This window comes from Helicoverpa zea, chromosome 18, assembly GCF_022581195.2.
Source record: "Helicoverpa zea isolate HzStark_Cry1AcR chromosome 18, ilHelZeax1.1, whole genome shotgun sequence".
Lineage (NCBI taxonomy): Eukaryota > Metazoa > Arthropoda > Insecta > Lepidoptera > Noctuidae > Helicoverpa > Helicoverpa zea.
Window position 1 is genome coordinate 5,179,342 of NC_061469.1, and position 17,881 is coordinate 5,197,222.

Here is a 17,881-nt window from a genome sequence, read left to right on the forward strand (position 1 = left end):
TGGGATTACACTTTCTATAGGGTCTTTATTCTGTTATATTTTGTGTAGTATTTTTCTTTATAAAATACTCAACAAGATATAATATCCCGTTAACATTTAGGAAACCTGTTATTTTCAAAATTAATAAGGATGTCACACTTAGTTCTCAATGTCAACAACCGTTATTCGAATTCATAATATCAGGCGCACTCAATAATGTAGTTGAAGGTAACTTCTGCCTTTAATGTAAGCAACAGGTGAACGCCGGAAGGGTCATTCCGAAGCACGTATTACCAACAAAAGTAATGTATGTCACGTTCGATCCCAGAAGGAAAAAGTAAAGGTCACAATATATATAAAATTGGTAACGTTATTACCGTAGAACGAAACGTTAAACTAATTATTGGGATCGTATTGGAGCTTCGGTGAGATGTTTCGCTCTGGAAATTGTGCCACAGTCTTATAAATTACTAGAGAATCCGTGTTTTATGTGTGCTTAGACTTTATTAAATATACTTCTTCTACTTCGAAGCAAGAATACTGTACAATAATCGGATTACGTTTTTTTTTACTGAAGTTTAAATAAAAGCGAGCTACTTAAATAATGGTAGAAAAGAAAATAGTCTATATGCCAATTAATTTCACTCAATACTAAAATAAAGTTAATATCCCGAGAATTAACAATATTTGATCAATTATTACCTTTTTATTTCGAAATACTAACTCATAAAAATATTACTAAGCTCATAACTCAAACCGATTTAAAAATCGATTAAAATTGTATTGGAAAGCAAAACAAAACTAAATGCAATTATTTGGAAAACTAGTTCCACTATTTCTATTTTATGAAGTTATTTTTCAATCCGACATTTTTATATTTCATCAACATTTCTACACGAAATAGGAGCAGCTGTTGATGAAATTGTGTTCTTATGAAATAAAATAAATACCACCAATAATAAAAGTGTGTTTTTCTTAATTCTTAAGAATTTCAGGAAGACATTTTGTTCATGTACAAAGCTCCGAAACTGCAAAACCTTTAATAACCTTTTTAACATTCTTCTCGAGTAACATGTATAATATGCTGTATTTTATCCAGGTACGGGTAGTAGTTTCGAAGTAGGCTGAAAATCAGCACTTTTTGAAGGTCAAATTTACATAAAACAGCCCCCAAAACGCCCGTCCTGCACCACTTCCTATTTGTTTTTCCTGGGAAGAAGTGGTGGAACAAACTCCGCAGCAACACAATTCTGTCTGTATGGTTTTAAGAACCGTATAAACTGGAAAACAGCTAGTATCGAATAAAGTTGTTTTCCAAAAAGTCCCTGTTCTAGAGCCACATTAATACTTTTTTGTGTAATGACATTAAACAGATTCATGACGTAGGTTGTCATATTTCTCAGTGTTTGCTCTCGGTGATCTCGTTTCTATTACATAATAATATTGTCGTTTTTCAGCAATCATTTACAATTGTGATGTATTCTAATTTATTAAAACTCTGAATTCTTTGTGTATTCATTATACTTACATGAACATCTTCTACAATGTCGTCGTTATGTGGAAAATGTTGTAACTTCTTTTGCAATTGGAGATATACCATGCAAGTTCCAGGTACTTCGATATCCACTCGAATTCTTTTAAGGTTGCCAAATTTTGCTAGCATGTCAGCAATTTTTGCTACCATTTCTGCAATGCCATCAATATTTTCTACATCTTCGCCAAGAATTGGTTTTGTAATCAAAATCTTTTTTTCCAATGTTGTATTTTCAGTACGATTCCCGAGGGCTGTTGCCTTGTGTTCATTCGATGCATTCAGTAGGTAACTTCTCGAAGCAGGTTTTATTATAACTCTCAACAGAAGCTCATTATCATCGCTCGTTACTACACGAAACTATTCTCGTTCACGTTAAAGCTTTCAAGTTGTTATTATTATGGTTCAAAGGTTGCAATCTGAAAATAGATTCAGTAATATTGATGTTTGTATTTATATTAATTGCGAAGTGTATTTTCATCCATGCTTGTTTAATACCATTTATTGCATTTGCTTGATACATCTTCAATTTCGTGTAGGCATTAATTAATCCCTTATGAATACTTGCAATCCTAAAAGTACATGTCTATTTATGGCCCTTACTATAAGCCATCGTATTTGCCACCTTCGACTTACGACAGATCTGAAAAAGGGGAATCCAATGAGTTTGGAATCCAATGTCGTAGTTCACTGTAGCAGATTAAAATTTGCAATTTTACAACACAAACCCAAAATATGCTTTATTTTTCAAGCAATAGAGTTGAAAACTGAGTGTCCTTCTGTATTGTCGCAGGCCTACAGTTGCGGAGCATAGAGGAGCCGGCGGGAGGCGCGGGCGGCGGCATGCCCGCGCCTACCTGCTACGATGCTGAATGCGCGCGCACCGAAGCCTGGCTCGACGAGAACCAGGAGTTCGTGCATGACTACTTCTTGAGGTAAATATGGTCTTTCTTTTTGTTGTACACGATTTGCCCCTGGCTGGAGGCCTTATAATTCTAGGCATCCACAGGGAACTTGACCGGTTACCGGTTAGCCACCAGCTTCTTAGGCTGAACTGCAATGCCATTACAAAAAAAAAAAAAAAAACTCTGAGCTGATAAGACAGGAATAGGAACATGTTGGGGTCAAATTAATTTCTGTAAAAAATTGTGTTGTTAATTACTTAGAGAAAGTTTAATAAGATGTCTAAAGGGTATTAAAAGATCGATTCAACAAGATGCATTTGATAATGTCTATATTCCGCTGGTATCTAGATACTAGTCATAACCAGAACTTACATCTTCGTTATGCATCTTTTAGCACCCGTATTTTATATAACTTGCAAGAATTCTACATGACCTTTTCAGAATGCAAAGAAGCAAAGTCTCTGTAAGCCGACTCTTACAACCTACGCGTGCTGTGTATACCATGCGTAAGTTGTAAGTGCCAGCTGAAGGAAACTAATTCATTCATCATGATGGCTTGGAGAAGAATCTTACCCAGAACTAGAGGATATGGCAACGTCTTCAAAAGATGTTCCATACTGCGAAAGAGATCTACCAAGTGTTGGATGGAATATCGGCCTTAATGATAAACATGAAGTGTACCCCCAACATAATAACTACATAGTTGCTATTAGAACCTAAAGTGTACCGCTCAAACTAAGCTTAGCGTTCCCAACGCAATTTGTGGTTGCACTAAAAGCATGGGTTACCTAATAGTTGGTCCTAATCTTGTTCGGTAAAACGAGCGTTTAATGGTGTTACAACGTTGCCAAATACAGGATAACCGTATTGTGTTTCATGCTGACGAAATCCAATGGCTCGCCAAATTCAGTGCGCTTTACATTAATGTGGCCAATACAATGTTCAATACCTGAAATGGATTTCGCGATAGAATTCGAACGCAGTGCAATGCGAAAATCTGTTCATTGATTATAATTTGAAATACAAATTCAATTGGTTTATTTCTGAATGGCATGTGTAATGGCTAATTATACGATCACAGCTCGTCACGGCACGTCGGCTAAAACTGTTTTGAGCACAAGCCTATTGTAAACAGTATTATGACGAAACAATTCACAATAATTTACGCGCTCTCTACATGCGGGGTATTTGTTGAAAACGTTACCCAAATGTGTTTCATTCAGGTCACATGAGCCGAGTACAATGGCTAATTCAAATGGCCCGCTTGCAGGCGAAATGCGAATTACCACTGAAAACTGGCTTTAAGAGATTTACATCGAATAATAACGGCAATGTTTATTCCTGGAGTTTATTATACCTATCTTCAATTATGAATGTCATTACGGTTAATTGGATCTCATATAATCTGACTGGTTCACAAGAAATCGACGTGTTAATCATATAAATTGATCAAGTGACAGTAATATGATAATGATGTACATTTCTTGACACACAATCCTAACATCTTGATGAGATACCTTTTTTATTACGAGAAAGTGTACGACACGAAGCTTTATCTAAAAATGTTCGTACTATGAATACAAATTCTGTCGAGTTTTTTACGAAACTGTCTGTATGATTCATCGCCTAATCCTACGCATCTTGATGTTGTACAATCGATCTATTTTTATTAGTAGGTACAAGTTTTTTGTTGAAACTATTAATTTTGTTGTACAAATAAACCGTCGCTCGGCTCGTATTCATGGGCTTAAACGGTTTTATCTCGTCGTACGTGCGACACAGACATAATTCTGTTTATCATCGAAAGCTTTCAGTTAATCCCGCACCGTATGTCCATTGGTTGTTTGTGGACCAATAACTTGTGTCAATAATGAAATCGGACTAGTTAATTATTCTGGAGAGAATTGCAATTTTATCATCGGGACGTTTCTGCCTACTTTGTTGTAGCCCGATTGTTTTATTGTTGCACTGGGATTTTCATTCCCTCGAATAGTTTTCTTCTTATTTAATTCCGTCTTTGTTACACACTTTAAATTCTAATTAAAAGTCTCGTGGCATTTACCAAAGCAATTTAATTTGCCAATCCCAATTGCAAATTGAAGTTTACTTCACTCGTTTCTGAAAAGCAATTACATATTTTTTCTTCGCACGCTGCTGGCGAAATAACTAGTCTAAAACGTCACTCAGTTACTGGTGAATTGGCAGCTAGCGTCTGAAAAGCGAAGCTAACAAGAAAATATTCAGCAGACAGGACACCCAGTTAGCGGCCATGACAGATGAGTCTAGGCTTGACACGCGAAACACTACATCTGCCAAGTAGGTCGACACCATTCGTTAGAAAACCACGATTGATACGAACATCATTCGCAGAAGCCTACCCTTCTCACTTTTTGTACACCTCTGTAAAAACTTAACCATTTTCGACAAGACACACAATGATCTCACTAAACCCTTTCACAAATTTAATTAATTTGCAAAACTAAACTTGGCAGCGGCTTAATTAACATTGAAAATTTTAACAAAACGCTTTAGAGAAATCAAAAGGGCTTTCAGTGATATTTTAACTTAACATTTTGTGGCTTTCTAATGAAGATTGAAGTTTTTGTCGTGTTGATTGGCTTGAATGAAGTTGTTTAAATGATCTGTTGTTAAGAAAATAATGGAATGATATACAAATGATAGCACATGTTTATATAGGGAAGAATATAAATGCAAATTATCATGATGACAACACATATGGTTTAATTGTGATGTCATAGTTCGCTCACTGGTCGCATTGGAATGCCTTAATCAGTTGATGCATGTACTTTTAGCTAATCAAGAGGTCCAAAGCTAATTGTGTGTGACACATTGGTGCTGCAGGAGGGAAAATATACATAAGTGGGTTTTCCATGCACTAATTATAACAATCGTTTAGTTGATTCCCACATCATTTTATGTAATTATTTTGTTACTAGCTTTTGCTCGCGACTTCGTTCGCATAGAATAGTGACTTCCTGCATATTTTTGGTTTGACCAATAGATGGCGCTATATGTCCGGAATAAATTTTATTTTTTATTTTTATATATATATTTTTTTTAATAAAAACTATCCTATGTCCTTTCTCAAGTTCCAAACTATGTCTGTACCAAATTTCACACAAATCGGTTCAGTAGTTTAGGCGTGAAGAAAAGACAGACAGACAGACAGACAGACAGAGTTACTTTCACATTTATAATATTAGTTAGGATTGTTCCAATCCTGCATGTAATGTTCTATTTGCAATTATATTAATTTCATAATGTTTTGTTCAACCAAGTTTCTTGACCGATAACAATTGGCATTCAATCCCAAGCTTTTGTTATTCGAGGAAAGATTATAGTCTTTGTTAATAATTAAATTTGCTTTCACTTAAAGCGAACCTTTGATTTCTGAATGGAAGGTTTCAGAGAATTTCTGAACCCTTTTGTCATAATTCAATTAATTTCTTGAGGCTTATCTCAATGCAATGCTTATTCAATTGTCTTGTTTGTTTTTTGAACAATCAAATCAAGGTTTTGTTTTGATGTTTTAATTGTTCCATTGTGTCTTAATCATATTCAAGTTGTCACCAAATAATGATAACAATAGAAATAATTTGGTGTTAATGTGTATTAGCTGGCGTTTCCATTTGGCTTCACAAGGCCGATTGGCTTCGTAGCATGATATTTTGATTGGAAGTGTCTATCGTTGATTCTGTGATATTATTGGTTGTCATTGTTACCATGTCTTCTATTTAGGTGTTGCAAGCGATCATTCCTCTATCTGCAATTTCTCAAAATTAAGTGATATCTTCTGCAACGTAATAACATTTAGAATTTTTGAAACTTTTGTGGCATCAAAGATTTTAACACACTTGGACGGAGGTTTATTTTCCTCCCAAAGTACATTTCGTTCTAAAGCTTCTTTTTTTTAATATTTTATTCTAAAGCTTGTGTATTGCCTATAATCTTTCCTTTATCAGTTTAAGAAAACCGTGTTCCTGCCCTATAATTCGTAGCTATTACACAACAACATTTAAGTCTATTGTCTGATTCTGTTATAGTTGGCAACGCTCGTTCATCAAGTTAGCGGCCCACTCGTTAAGCACTAACTTTACCAACTTGATTTGCCAGTTTTGTTCAACGTATTTAATGTCACAGACTCTTTGTAATCTTAGACTTTATTTGTCACATTGTTGCTTTTAACATGAACTGTTCTGAGGTTTGTGGATGCATTTTGGCAATTTTTCAGTTTCAAATTGCATTGCGTAAATGATACACGTGCTGTTCTTGGTCTTAAGTTAGTGTTCTGCAACATTGTAAAGAGTTGTAGGTACTTTTCCTTTAAATACTGTCGTCGTAATATACATTTACATCTTATTCCTCATCAGCGTCTAGCTGTTTCTCAAAATTACTAAAAACTCAAATGTTCAGACTATGTTCATGAAAATATTTATTTCAATGGTTTTTTACATTGCGTCTGTTCCATTACTTAGATAATTACAAGTCAAGCAAACAAAAAAGCACGAAACCGTGAAAAAATAAATTTAATTTAACGTTCTCATGAATAAACAGAGAATTTTGTCTAAACAGTAATAATTCAAGATTACATAGCGTTATATAAATTATAATTTATTAGCAGAAGGCCGCAAGTCTTAATAGTTTTGTTTAGCTCTCTTAATTACTACGTCCCAGTTGCTGGAACTGCCTAGCTTTGACACTTAGCTTTTGGTTTATTCAGGCTGTTAAACAATTTAGACTTTAATTAAAATTAGTGCGCCACTGCTTTAGTTTTGCTCTCGTTCCGAGCGTGGGGGTTCGATATCCGGAGTGGGGAGTTCTAGAGTAGTTCAGTTGAGTTTCTCCATTAGACAATAGTCAGATTTAGAATTTTAAATGATATCATTTCTCTGTCTTGATCAAGGTTTTTTCTTCTTATCGAATGAGCTGCAGGTTTAATCACGTAGGAAACAAGCCCTAGTGTCAGAGTTTTCTCAAGTCGGCCTGTCGGTCTCTGACGTGGAATTGTGACAATGACCGCCACTGCCGGCTTTACGTGATCTCCCAGAAACGGGGGTTGTATCGCCATCTTCCAGACGGTTTCGAAGCTCTAAATCAGTATTGTACGGTCTAGTTCCACTTCTCAATTATCAAACCCTGAATATGAATGTTTCTGAGGAACCACGAATAAGATCATCGTTGTCTTTAGCTGATTAAGTTCAGCAGATAACTTATCTCACTTCTGATATATTACTGGCGCCCCTGACCCGTAGCCACAACAAAGTTTAATTTCCACTAGTATACAAGGTGTTGATTTGCATTTGTGCCATACGTCAGGAGGAGGACATGAAATACGTAAATAATCGATTGTAATTACAGTAGACGGGAAATAGCTAATACGCACGGCTTTTTTTGTCATTGTAATGTCGTAGCATTTCAGAAGTAATCCAATTTTATGAATGAAATTTATGAATGATCGTTACGTATGCTTTCTGTTTGGGTTTGTGTGAGGGCGCAGCACGGTTTTAAGGCCAGTAACACACGCGCCAAGTTTAAATACGGCTAGATAACATTGACGGATTTCCGAAAAAAAATTAAAATCAAAAATTTTCCTGCCGATTTTTTGTTGATTTGGGTTGAGAATCATTAGTATAATTACGTCCTTGACTATGGCACGGATGCAAATCAACAGCTTGTATAATGACGCCATGCGCCAGTATAATCAGTCATAATAAAATCTTAATTCGTATTATCAATAACTTAAAAAAAAGTCCAGATATATTTGATACCGGCAAATGACGTCACGTAAAACATTGTTTATTTAAATCGGCGCCATGTTTTCCAAATTATACATTTTCTCGCTTCAAGGAACCGAGATCGTATATCATCAAAATATTGCTGTATTTTCGGTAATAAATTACTTAATACAGTTTTACGGTTAAAAAAAACTTCCGACAGATAAAACAAATAAACCGACCCGGGCAATAAGGAAACTTGGATATACGGAAGTTGATAGATACTGGTAACTGACCATTCACATAAACTCCAGTTATAAACGTAATAAAAATAATATAAAACCTGTTTTTATCGGATCTTACCGGTTTGTGAGATTTGTGCGAATAGACCACAATTCTAGTGGCAGTGGGTGTAAGGAGCCAATTAATAGATCGTATCAGAGTTGACAGTGACAGTAGCCAGCCTTGCCGCAGTAGCTCCATATTTTGTTTTAGCTTTTGCGTACTCCTTTATTGGCCATAACTTCAGAAACCCTTTGAAAATTTAATTTTTCTAGACCACCATTTTAACATTTACCCAATGTTTTAAGTTCGTTCATATTGAATTTAAAATGAAATATTTCAATTTGATGGTGAGATTTTTATTTCAAGCAATAACCTGAAAGTTAAAGTATGTGTTTCTAAAAGTTTTGACCATGGCAGACGCATGTTGACCATAAAACGTTTACGGTCTTCTCTACAGTGACACCAGTTTTGAACCAGTAAAAGTACTTTGTGCAGTAAAACCTGACATAAACCAACTTATTCTGGAAGTTATTATTTTTATTGAAGTTTATAATGACAATGGCCACGTAGTCCCCTGAATGGGCCATAAAACGTTTAAGTTATAAACACACTGATTAGTTTTATGAATGGATCAATTGGGTTGAATAATTACGATGATGGGTGGTACGCAGTTGTTTCAATAATAATAAGGCACTTAAGCCAAAGCTTGAAGAAAAGAAGAATGATATAATCGATTAAACTTATCGACTTCTCGATGCTGCAATTAGTATCGATTCTTTAAAGCTTTGTAACTGTTTTTAGCACGTGACGTTTATCATCATATCGTTTCAGGTAATTTTCATTAATATTCGCCTTAGGATTCTATAGTTCGGCCATTCAGAGAATGCGTTCCTGACACGTCGCGATTGAACTGACGACGTAACTACATTCATTGATTATTGATATAATAATGTTGTTTTAATGCTCCTCAATTGTTAAAACGGTAAACAACCAGCAAAAATATTTTTATCGTAACTGCAACGCCATTGCAAAGTTACGTCGTCAGTTCAATCGCGACGTGTCAGGAACGCATTCTCTGAATGGCCGAACTATAGTTTTCCATTACTCTCAAATAATTTTGAAGATTACTAAGACGTGTTAGCAATAAAATCGAATATAAATTCTCTAGCACGTAATGTTAATGTCGCGAATACATTAAATTCAGTTCTATCGAATGCATTGACTGTAAAATGCGCTACACTCGATGAAGATTTTAGTGTATGCTTATAAAAATCTGACTATCGATAGCGCTTTTCAAGTTCCTACACTGAAATAAGTTTTGAAAATATCCGGAGCATATGTTATCGTTGTATGTTGGTATACAAATTGTTACATTTGAGAATTTCCATTTGTCCTTTGGTTCGATGCCTGGAAAATGAGAAGGAAGATGTCACCGTCTATTCTACCGTATGAAATGAAGCTGTATATTTATTTGTTTAATATGTCCGTCTTTTTGCTTCTGTATTTTGAATACAATTTCATTTGTTGGTTGTCTTACTTTATCGTCAGTGTTTGTATTGCCACGAGAATAATTTGCTTCCACTATGTTATTCACTCATGTCTTCGTTTTAGTTCAAAGATCCCTTCCTACTGAGATGCCTCTAGCCGCTAGTTTGTAAGTTTTGATATCAACTTTACATCCTGCTTGAGTTTGTAGAACTTCTCGCGGGATTTCATTGCGGTCCCAGTTCGCAGTGCATTGGTATTTAATAATTCAGGTATGCTAAGACCAAAGTCTACTTAGTCTGTTTGTGCAGAACTCAAGTTTACCTCTCCCAAATTGTGCTCCAACTTTTGAGTACCGCATAATAATTTTACCGACTTACCGAATTATGATAAAAGACGACATCAAAAAGGATTTCTTTTATAATAATGCTAATGATTATAATAACATTAATACTTGAAAGGCTGTTGAGACTAATCTTGTTATCCCTGAGTGCTTTTGTCTCTTTTCAAGTTAACTCATTATAATTTGGAAAACAATGGAAACAAGGCAGAGTTTGTAATTTTTATGTAGATCCACTAATTGCGCCCATGCTTGACGTCTGTTTTTGCTTTCAAAAGGGAACGAAATATTAAATCTTTCTTCAATTAATTGCGAAATCATGGCAACTAAATTTAGAATTAAGCTTTGTTTGGTTCTTCTTTATAAATTCGTAATTGTATTTTTATATGTTCTACTTTCTTAATCCCTAACATATTTATTGTTAATAATATTAGCTGTTATTAAGCATTATGAAATGTATGTATGTACCCTATGATATATTGTATTAGTTAGAGTATTAAATGTTGGTAGTCTATTTATTCTTAGTTTGCAGTAAGTAGATGTTCTCGTCCTATTCAAACATTGACAACGATGCTAGTTGGCGTTAACTATGTATGTTATATGTTAAATGAATACTATTGTTATCAAAGTTTCCGTTACAATTATGTTTGTTCTACACGTTTCTTGGATATTTTGTCCTGTTCTAGTGCATGTAGTGTGATAGAGAGGGATTATGTTTAAGATATATAATGGATTGGAATTTTTGAATCATATGTTTTAAGTCTGGAAAGGATTTGTATTGTATATTTTTTCATTATTATTGTACAAATGTGTTGTACTAACATTTCAAATAGCGATCTATGTGTAAAGGTGTGCCCTCACATTTTCGATAAGATTTTTCGCAAACACGTTTATTAATGTTCCCGTACAAATCTCTCGATCATGTGTGGATGCACCTTAAGAATTTGTTATTGATACAATTAGGATTGTTTGTAAATGTATGTATAACTTATTTATCGTCATGGCTGCTATATAAGAAATCGGTAGCTACCTACCTGTCTATTAGAAGTTTCACACAGTATACCGCACTAGTAGATTCTCTAGCGGTAGTCCGCGCGGTCGGACGGAGTTCGTGTGAAAGGTTTGAGCAGATTACGTCGAAGTTAGAATAACACAAGATCGGCTTCACCGCCAACCGTGGCGGAGTTTGGTAGTGTGTTCGAATCCTACATCCGATAATTTTGTTATTAATTTAACTATCATTGTATTTCCTCAAGCAATTGAAGAAGTGGTATTTAATTTTACTTTTATTACCTTTAAGACCATATTTCACCGAGAACATTTTTCAGTTCTTAAAACAGCTATTTTTTATGACTTTTCACGTTCACGGTCCAAAAGTAAACAACTGTTTTGGCCCTAAAACTGTTCTTGCATACAAAGAACGCTCAACTCAAGCGCACTTGATTCGAAGTTTGAATGGCGCGCGGCGCTCAACTCTTGCGCTGTTGATTCGACGTTCAAATCTCATAATGGCGGCAATTCAGCGAATTCCTCGTACGGCTAATAAGGTAAACGGCAATTGTCGACAGGAAGGCGACGCGGCAAGTGGTGGACGCGTGGCTTGTATCGCACGCGACGCCCCCGAGCGCCGAGCTTGCGTCGCCGTCGCGCGCCGGCTCTGGTTCCGGGGCGACCACTCCTGTCAGGTAATAAATATCAGTGTTGTGGACATATTTTAAGAACAATCAACCAATAGGTACTTACTACGTTGTAAATGGCATGGCTTTTTAAGCGATGCCGGAATTGAACATAACCCTCGTACCACAAAAACTTTTAAACTTCTGTTGAACACTTTTCTAAAAATTATTATGACGTTGAAGTAAGGTCCGTTTTGCAGCCAGCTTTTTTAGACAGGTGTTCAACAGCTGTTTAAGTAAGTAAGTCTCGAGTTGCCCTATATTCATCATAAACATCAATTATTTCACGATAGAATTCCTAGCCTTATAAAAAGCTAAGGTCTGTCACCTAATTATCTTTTTTTGCATGGTCAGTAAGAAACATTAGTCTTTCCATCCATTCGTCTATTCAAAGAGTGCATCCCATAGATTTAGTAAAAAAAAAATGTCTTTAAAGATGCAATATCAACATCTAATATGTTGAACGTCCATGTAATTCCGGTAATTGTAAAATAAACAAAATAAATTAAAGCATGCCTTCTATTCTATGCACTTGCAAACTAATTACATTTGATTTTGTGGTATTAAATATCAAATCACATGCTTAATTATACATGTTGTGTAATCATAGTTATTAACCGAATTTCATTTTCAACATAAAAGCAATTTTATCCGTTACCTAGAATCAGGCTTGGTTTCCGAATTGCCAAAAATTACTGGAACATTTTTGATTAATTAGTTGTCCTTTTTAAGCCTGATTTACCTTGGGGCTATTTTATTAAGTTTGTTCTTTTCAATACATTTCGGAGGAATGATTTCGATCAATAGGTAGGTAGAGTAGGTCCTATTAATAGCACAGTTTTTGAATGTTGAATAGGGATCCTTTTTTTGTAAAATTTAAAGTTTGTACAATCTTAAAGTTAATGTTTTTTTTGGTTGATGATTAGAGAAGAGATTAACCTTCTATTTTCCGACAAAAAAAGTCGAGGAATGGTTACACGTGTAGAAATAATTTATTTTAGGCAAGTAAATATTATTCCGATTTTTGTTTATACGAGACAACGCGATACGTGTAGATATTAGAAAAATATTACTGATATGACTGTTATGAAGTAATATTGGAATTCTTAGAACGAATATATACATTTTGTCGTTGCTGTCTTACAAATTAGATATGTGATTAATTAAAAGTTACCTACCTATATGTATTTAATAAACACACGGTTCTTAATTTACATGAAAGGTGTCGTTAAAGTATTCAGTAAAGAAATTCGTCCCATTAAATTAATTAATAGAATGTCTTGTTGATGAATGATTTTTATTAGTTTCTTTAATAGAAACGTTCATGAATTTCACACAATTTGCCCTAATACTTATCATAGGTAAATTTCTTAACTCACATAGAACACATAGAAACTTGCATACAGGAAAAAACTCGTATACCATAACATTAAGCCTACAAGTGCTTATACATAGATACTCCCTACAAAACAATGTTAATGCAATGAGCTGTAATTCTAATTAATGACCGTGTAGGCAGCAACTTAGGATATCCTAAACAAATATACTAAGAGTCCACAGCTGAGAAAAATCCGACCCGTTAGTTTAGGCTCAGCCAACGGGCTTACAATGTCAACAGTCAACGGGTTAAGATAAATAACTTAGTAATGTAAATAAACACGATAAGGAAATCGATACGTGTAAGAGCAATTACAGATATCGCGTGTTGATTATGTTTAATGTGAATGTACCTACTTATTAATAAGTGGGTTTGAGCTAACTCATCATGATGGTCTTGAACATTGTTTTTATGAATTATGAAAACCTGCTTGATTTGAACTGTGTATATTTCAACCTTTATAAAGAGCTTATTATGAGACCCTAGCAACAAGAATTTCGAGCATAGATTTATTAGAGCATAAATGATCAGACACATTTGTATCATACTTAAGGTCGAACGAAACATACATCGAACTGAAATAAATTGCATAATCATAATTATTATCATCAAATGCACACAAAAATAACAACAGCCCGTACGCTCCTAAATGCAGGTTCAACAAGGATCACCTTAGACTTAAGAAAATATAGAACGGCAATAAATTCCCTGCTCCTGTCTTCGAAATCCACGTTGGTAGTCTTCATCAATCTTATGTCATCTTGTCTTTATCTGCCAGTGCTAAACCACCCTCCGAATAGATTAGGAGGACTTTCTTGAACGCTAACCTACATGCATAATGATGAGGCATTTGTAAAGTAAAATTTTCTTGTAAATGGGAATTGACTTGTATTACATGCTTGACAAGGATAAAGGGGCTTGAAAGAAACAACTGAAATAACATTTTCTTATTTATGTTAGACGAAAATAAAGAGAAATAACGTTGAATCTGCGGAAGAAGAAGTGATAAAAACATTCACAATAATGGTGTCTTTGCAGTACATAATTGTAAATAGAGATATTAAGTTTCATGATTAATATGACTAAAAGGGAGTCAATAGTATGATGACGGCTGATGTAGATAGAAAAAAGATGCTCTGACACGTTTTTATTTGAGGCAAGGGCAATAGAATTGCGCCAATTAATAAATCAAAGGAGACTCTTTTGTTCATTACGAAGTCATAATTTTAATAAATTATTATTAAGCTCATCTACGACTGTCTTCAAATAATCTGTCAGACTTAATTTGTCCAGTTGCATGACATATTTACAAAGTCTGTTTGGCGGCAGTCCAGTTCACTAATTGTTGAATAGATCTAGCGCACTCATAGTTTGAGTACTGAAGTCCAAAATAACCTAGCATAATGGGCTATTTTAGATTTGTTAATTGTATAATTTTTTGGAAGACAATATTTTTACTAATATAGGTAGAATTGAACGTCAGTACAATCTTTTTTAAGAGGTGACGTACACTTTTCTTTTTTCCTGCCCTCTTAAGGGCCGTAGGACAAGGTATGTGGCGATTGTTTACTATTGTACCTATCTGTGATGCGGCCAGTGAATTTCGTTAAAACTCGGTCGCTTATCTCCTTGCTGTTACTCCATTGTCGCTTTCTTAAAAATAATGGGTGCTTTGAACAAGCTTTACTGCGCTACATTTGGAAGAACAGTATTTGATGTCCCTTTTAAAATATTTTATTTAACTTCTTGCTAGTTCTATGAAAATTGTCACAGTTTCGGGAACAGCAATTGATTTCATTGAAGGCTTTTTAACCTCGTCCTGTAGATTGTAGAATATGTCCGCCGTAAGTAGGTAACTTGGTTAGTCTTACGTGACAATTACCTTTACTATATTTGTACGTGAATTGACCAAAATGTTCCACATTTTAGTGAACACGAAAAATTACAAGTAGGTATATGTTTTAGCACATCTTACCTAAATCAGGTTTAAGATTGGTTTAACCTGAACTCTGTAGCTATACCCCTTTTTCTTAGGTATACAAAAGTTAAATAAAAGGAATTCTGTCTCTGACATCGTCCTCTACCTCGGATATGGATAGATTTGTAACATCGGATTTGTGATTGCATTTATGATGCTTTTTTATGAAACATATTTTAATATCCTCCTCTATAATATAAATCAATTCGAATTTCTCAACCACCCAATGCCAGCAACTAAAACACACGTATAATTCGACAGGAAGATCTCTGCGCACGAGTTCGAGCGCGGCGGTCTTCTGAAGCCGTTGGTGACGACGGTCGACGGCACTCCTACCTTCCTTGGAGACCAGCCTCCTCATGCCACACCTTCGCGGCCGCAGCGGAGGTCGAGGCATGAACTGCGGCAGCTGGATGAAAAGGAACTTATATTTGAATTAGTGAGTACATTCATTTTGTTTGGTGGAGGGAATTTTATGTAAGAGTTAGGCATCGTTCAGACCAAACGTATTGTCGGCCGCTGACTGTGAGCGCGCGTTACGCAGTTTATTGCTTTTCCATATATATTGAAATTGTCGTTCACACCGAACCGACTATACGCTGTTACGTAGTCTGTTGTAGCTGACTCTCAGTGGCCGATTATTTTACTACGCGACTATGCACGGCGGACGCGGATTGGCTACGCGGACGCAGTTGCCGAATAGCGCCGCTCCGCTGCGTACGCACCGCCGCGCCTCGGTACAGCACGTCGATGATTAGTGTCCCTTTTATATAAACTTAAACGTATTAAAGATAGTAACTCATCGAATGTTTTACTGTCATACGAAAATATTTCTTGAACTTATTTGGATAAAGTCTATACTCGAAATATAAAGTATGAAATTGACCAAGAAAACATTTCTTCAAAAAGGGATGTACCCACAATCTCTTCTTTTTATTATTTTCGTCTTCCTCTAGAGCTTCGCAAATGGCAACTTTCTGAATGCGCATCATTTAATTGAAATATCAGTAAAACGTCTGGTTTGAAAAAAATAAATTACGCTAGTTTTATCTTTTATAAAATACTACGAGCAACTTCAAATACTGAGCCCTTTTATGTGTAGAATAGTCAGCCGCTCAGCGTACGCATCTAGTGTGAACCTACACGAGCCTATTCTTTTGTTCACACATGTAGCGCATCGTACGCTATAGCCTATTGTCGGCTTGGTGAGTACGCGTACTGCAGATTGAGTCGACGTTCACACTGGGGCAGACAGTGAGTATACTCACAGTCAGCGGCGGACAATACGTTTGGTGTGAACAATCCCTTACGGTGGGTTGCACTATTTTACTTTCCAAGGATCTAAAGAACCTCTTTCAGTTGTCAAATCGCCGTTTTGACTTATGGCAAGTATACGGCTGGTTGTCCTTGTAGATAAATGGTGCAACTCACCCTTAGTCACCTGTTAAGTAACCACAGACTAGGTATTATATTTAGATAGCCCCGCATAAAAAGGTCATCAGAGATCATTATCAGTTCAGTAAAGGAAATATGGATTGATGAATGTATTTATTATGTGCCACTGTGTGATATAGGTAGATAGAATTTGCCGTGACCAACCTCATTTTACTTATGTAATTTAAATAGTATTTTAAAATTGGTCATAGCTCAGATTATGCTCAGCCTTCATTTTCGGTTTTACTCTATTATAATTTGATTAATAGTCTCTTCAAATATCTTTATAGTCTAAAGTAATTTCTACAAGTGTCACAGACCTGATGTCATTAGATCTTCAAGCTCTAGCAGTCACAACGGTCGAATTATTTCAGATGCTAAATTATATTACATTTAGAAATTATATTTAGGTTAGGTATTACAGAAATTATGCATAGTACCAAAATTAATTCATTTCTCTCAATATATTTCGTGGTTAAAAAGTTTAAGAACTCTATTATCACTCCACTATCCACTATGGAATCTCTCTATCGCTTTGGCTGTAAGAGAATTCAATTCTGTGTTAAGCTCGCCGTTGTACATAAACTGTCCTTATTCTTTGTATATTTATTGTTAAGTGTGCAATGAAGAATAAAAATAAGAAAATATTAATATACAAAAGATAGATAGTCAGCAAAATCTTCCGCAAAAAAGAGACACTCTTTTTTTGTAAGTAGGTAATCAAATTATTGAACGCGAACTTATATAAAATCCATACAACTATACAACCACGTAGGCCATCCATCACAAAACGTAAACAGAACTAAGTTCAAACACGTGCGGCGTTTAATGAAAAATGCATTTAATTAAAAACTCATTGTCTGCTCGGAGTACTGCTCGTGTATTCAGTTTGTAGACATAGCTTTTGTACCACCACTCGAAATAAATAATGAATTGCCGGTACAACGTGATATGTGCGCATAAACAGACAGTTATTTACCAGCCATGAAAGCATTGTTCTTCAAAATATTAAGGTAGTCACTATATAACAATATAACTGTAGAACGATTGAGAACCTTCTCCTTTTTGGGAAATCGGTCCAATATCATTTAGAGGACCTATTTTCAAGTAATGAAATGACTGCAAACTTTTACAGATTAATATATTGCAGAGTTC

At 35.3% G+C, this 17,881-nt stretch overlaps 1 protein-coding gene across 9 annotated transcripts in view; it reads left to right on the top strand.

Annotated features, from left to right (window-relative positions):
* LOC124638940 (dual 3',5'-cyclic-AMP and -GMP phosphodiesterase 11) overlaps positions 1-17,881 on the top strand; it is a 201,683-nt gene that overhangs the window by 118,540 nt on the left and 65,262 nt on the right. For all 9 annotated transcript variants that reach the window (XM_047176110.1, XM_047176113.1, XM_047176115.1 and 6 more), the window contains 3 exons: positions 2,304-2,445; positions 11,829-11,945; positions 15,554-15,731. In XM_047176110.1, the coding sequence (XP_047032066.1) occupies positions 2,304-2,445; positions 11,829-11,945; positions 15,554-15,731 (437 nt within the window). The remainder of the gene's footprint in view (positions 1-2,303; positions 2,446-11,828; positions 11,946-15,553; positions 15,732-17,881) is intronic.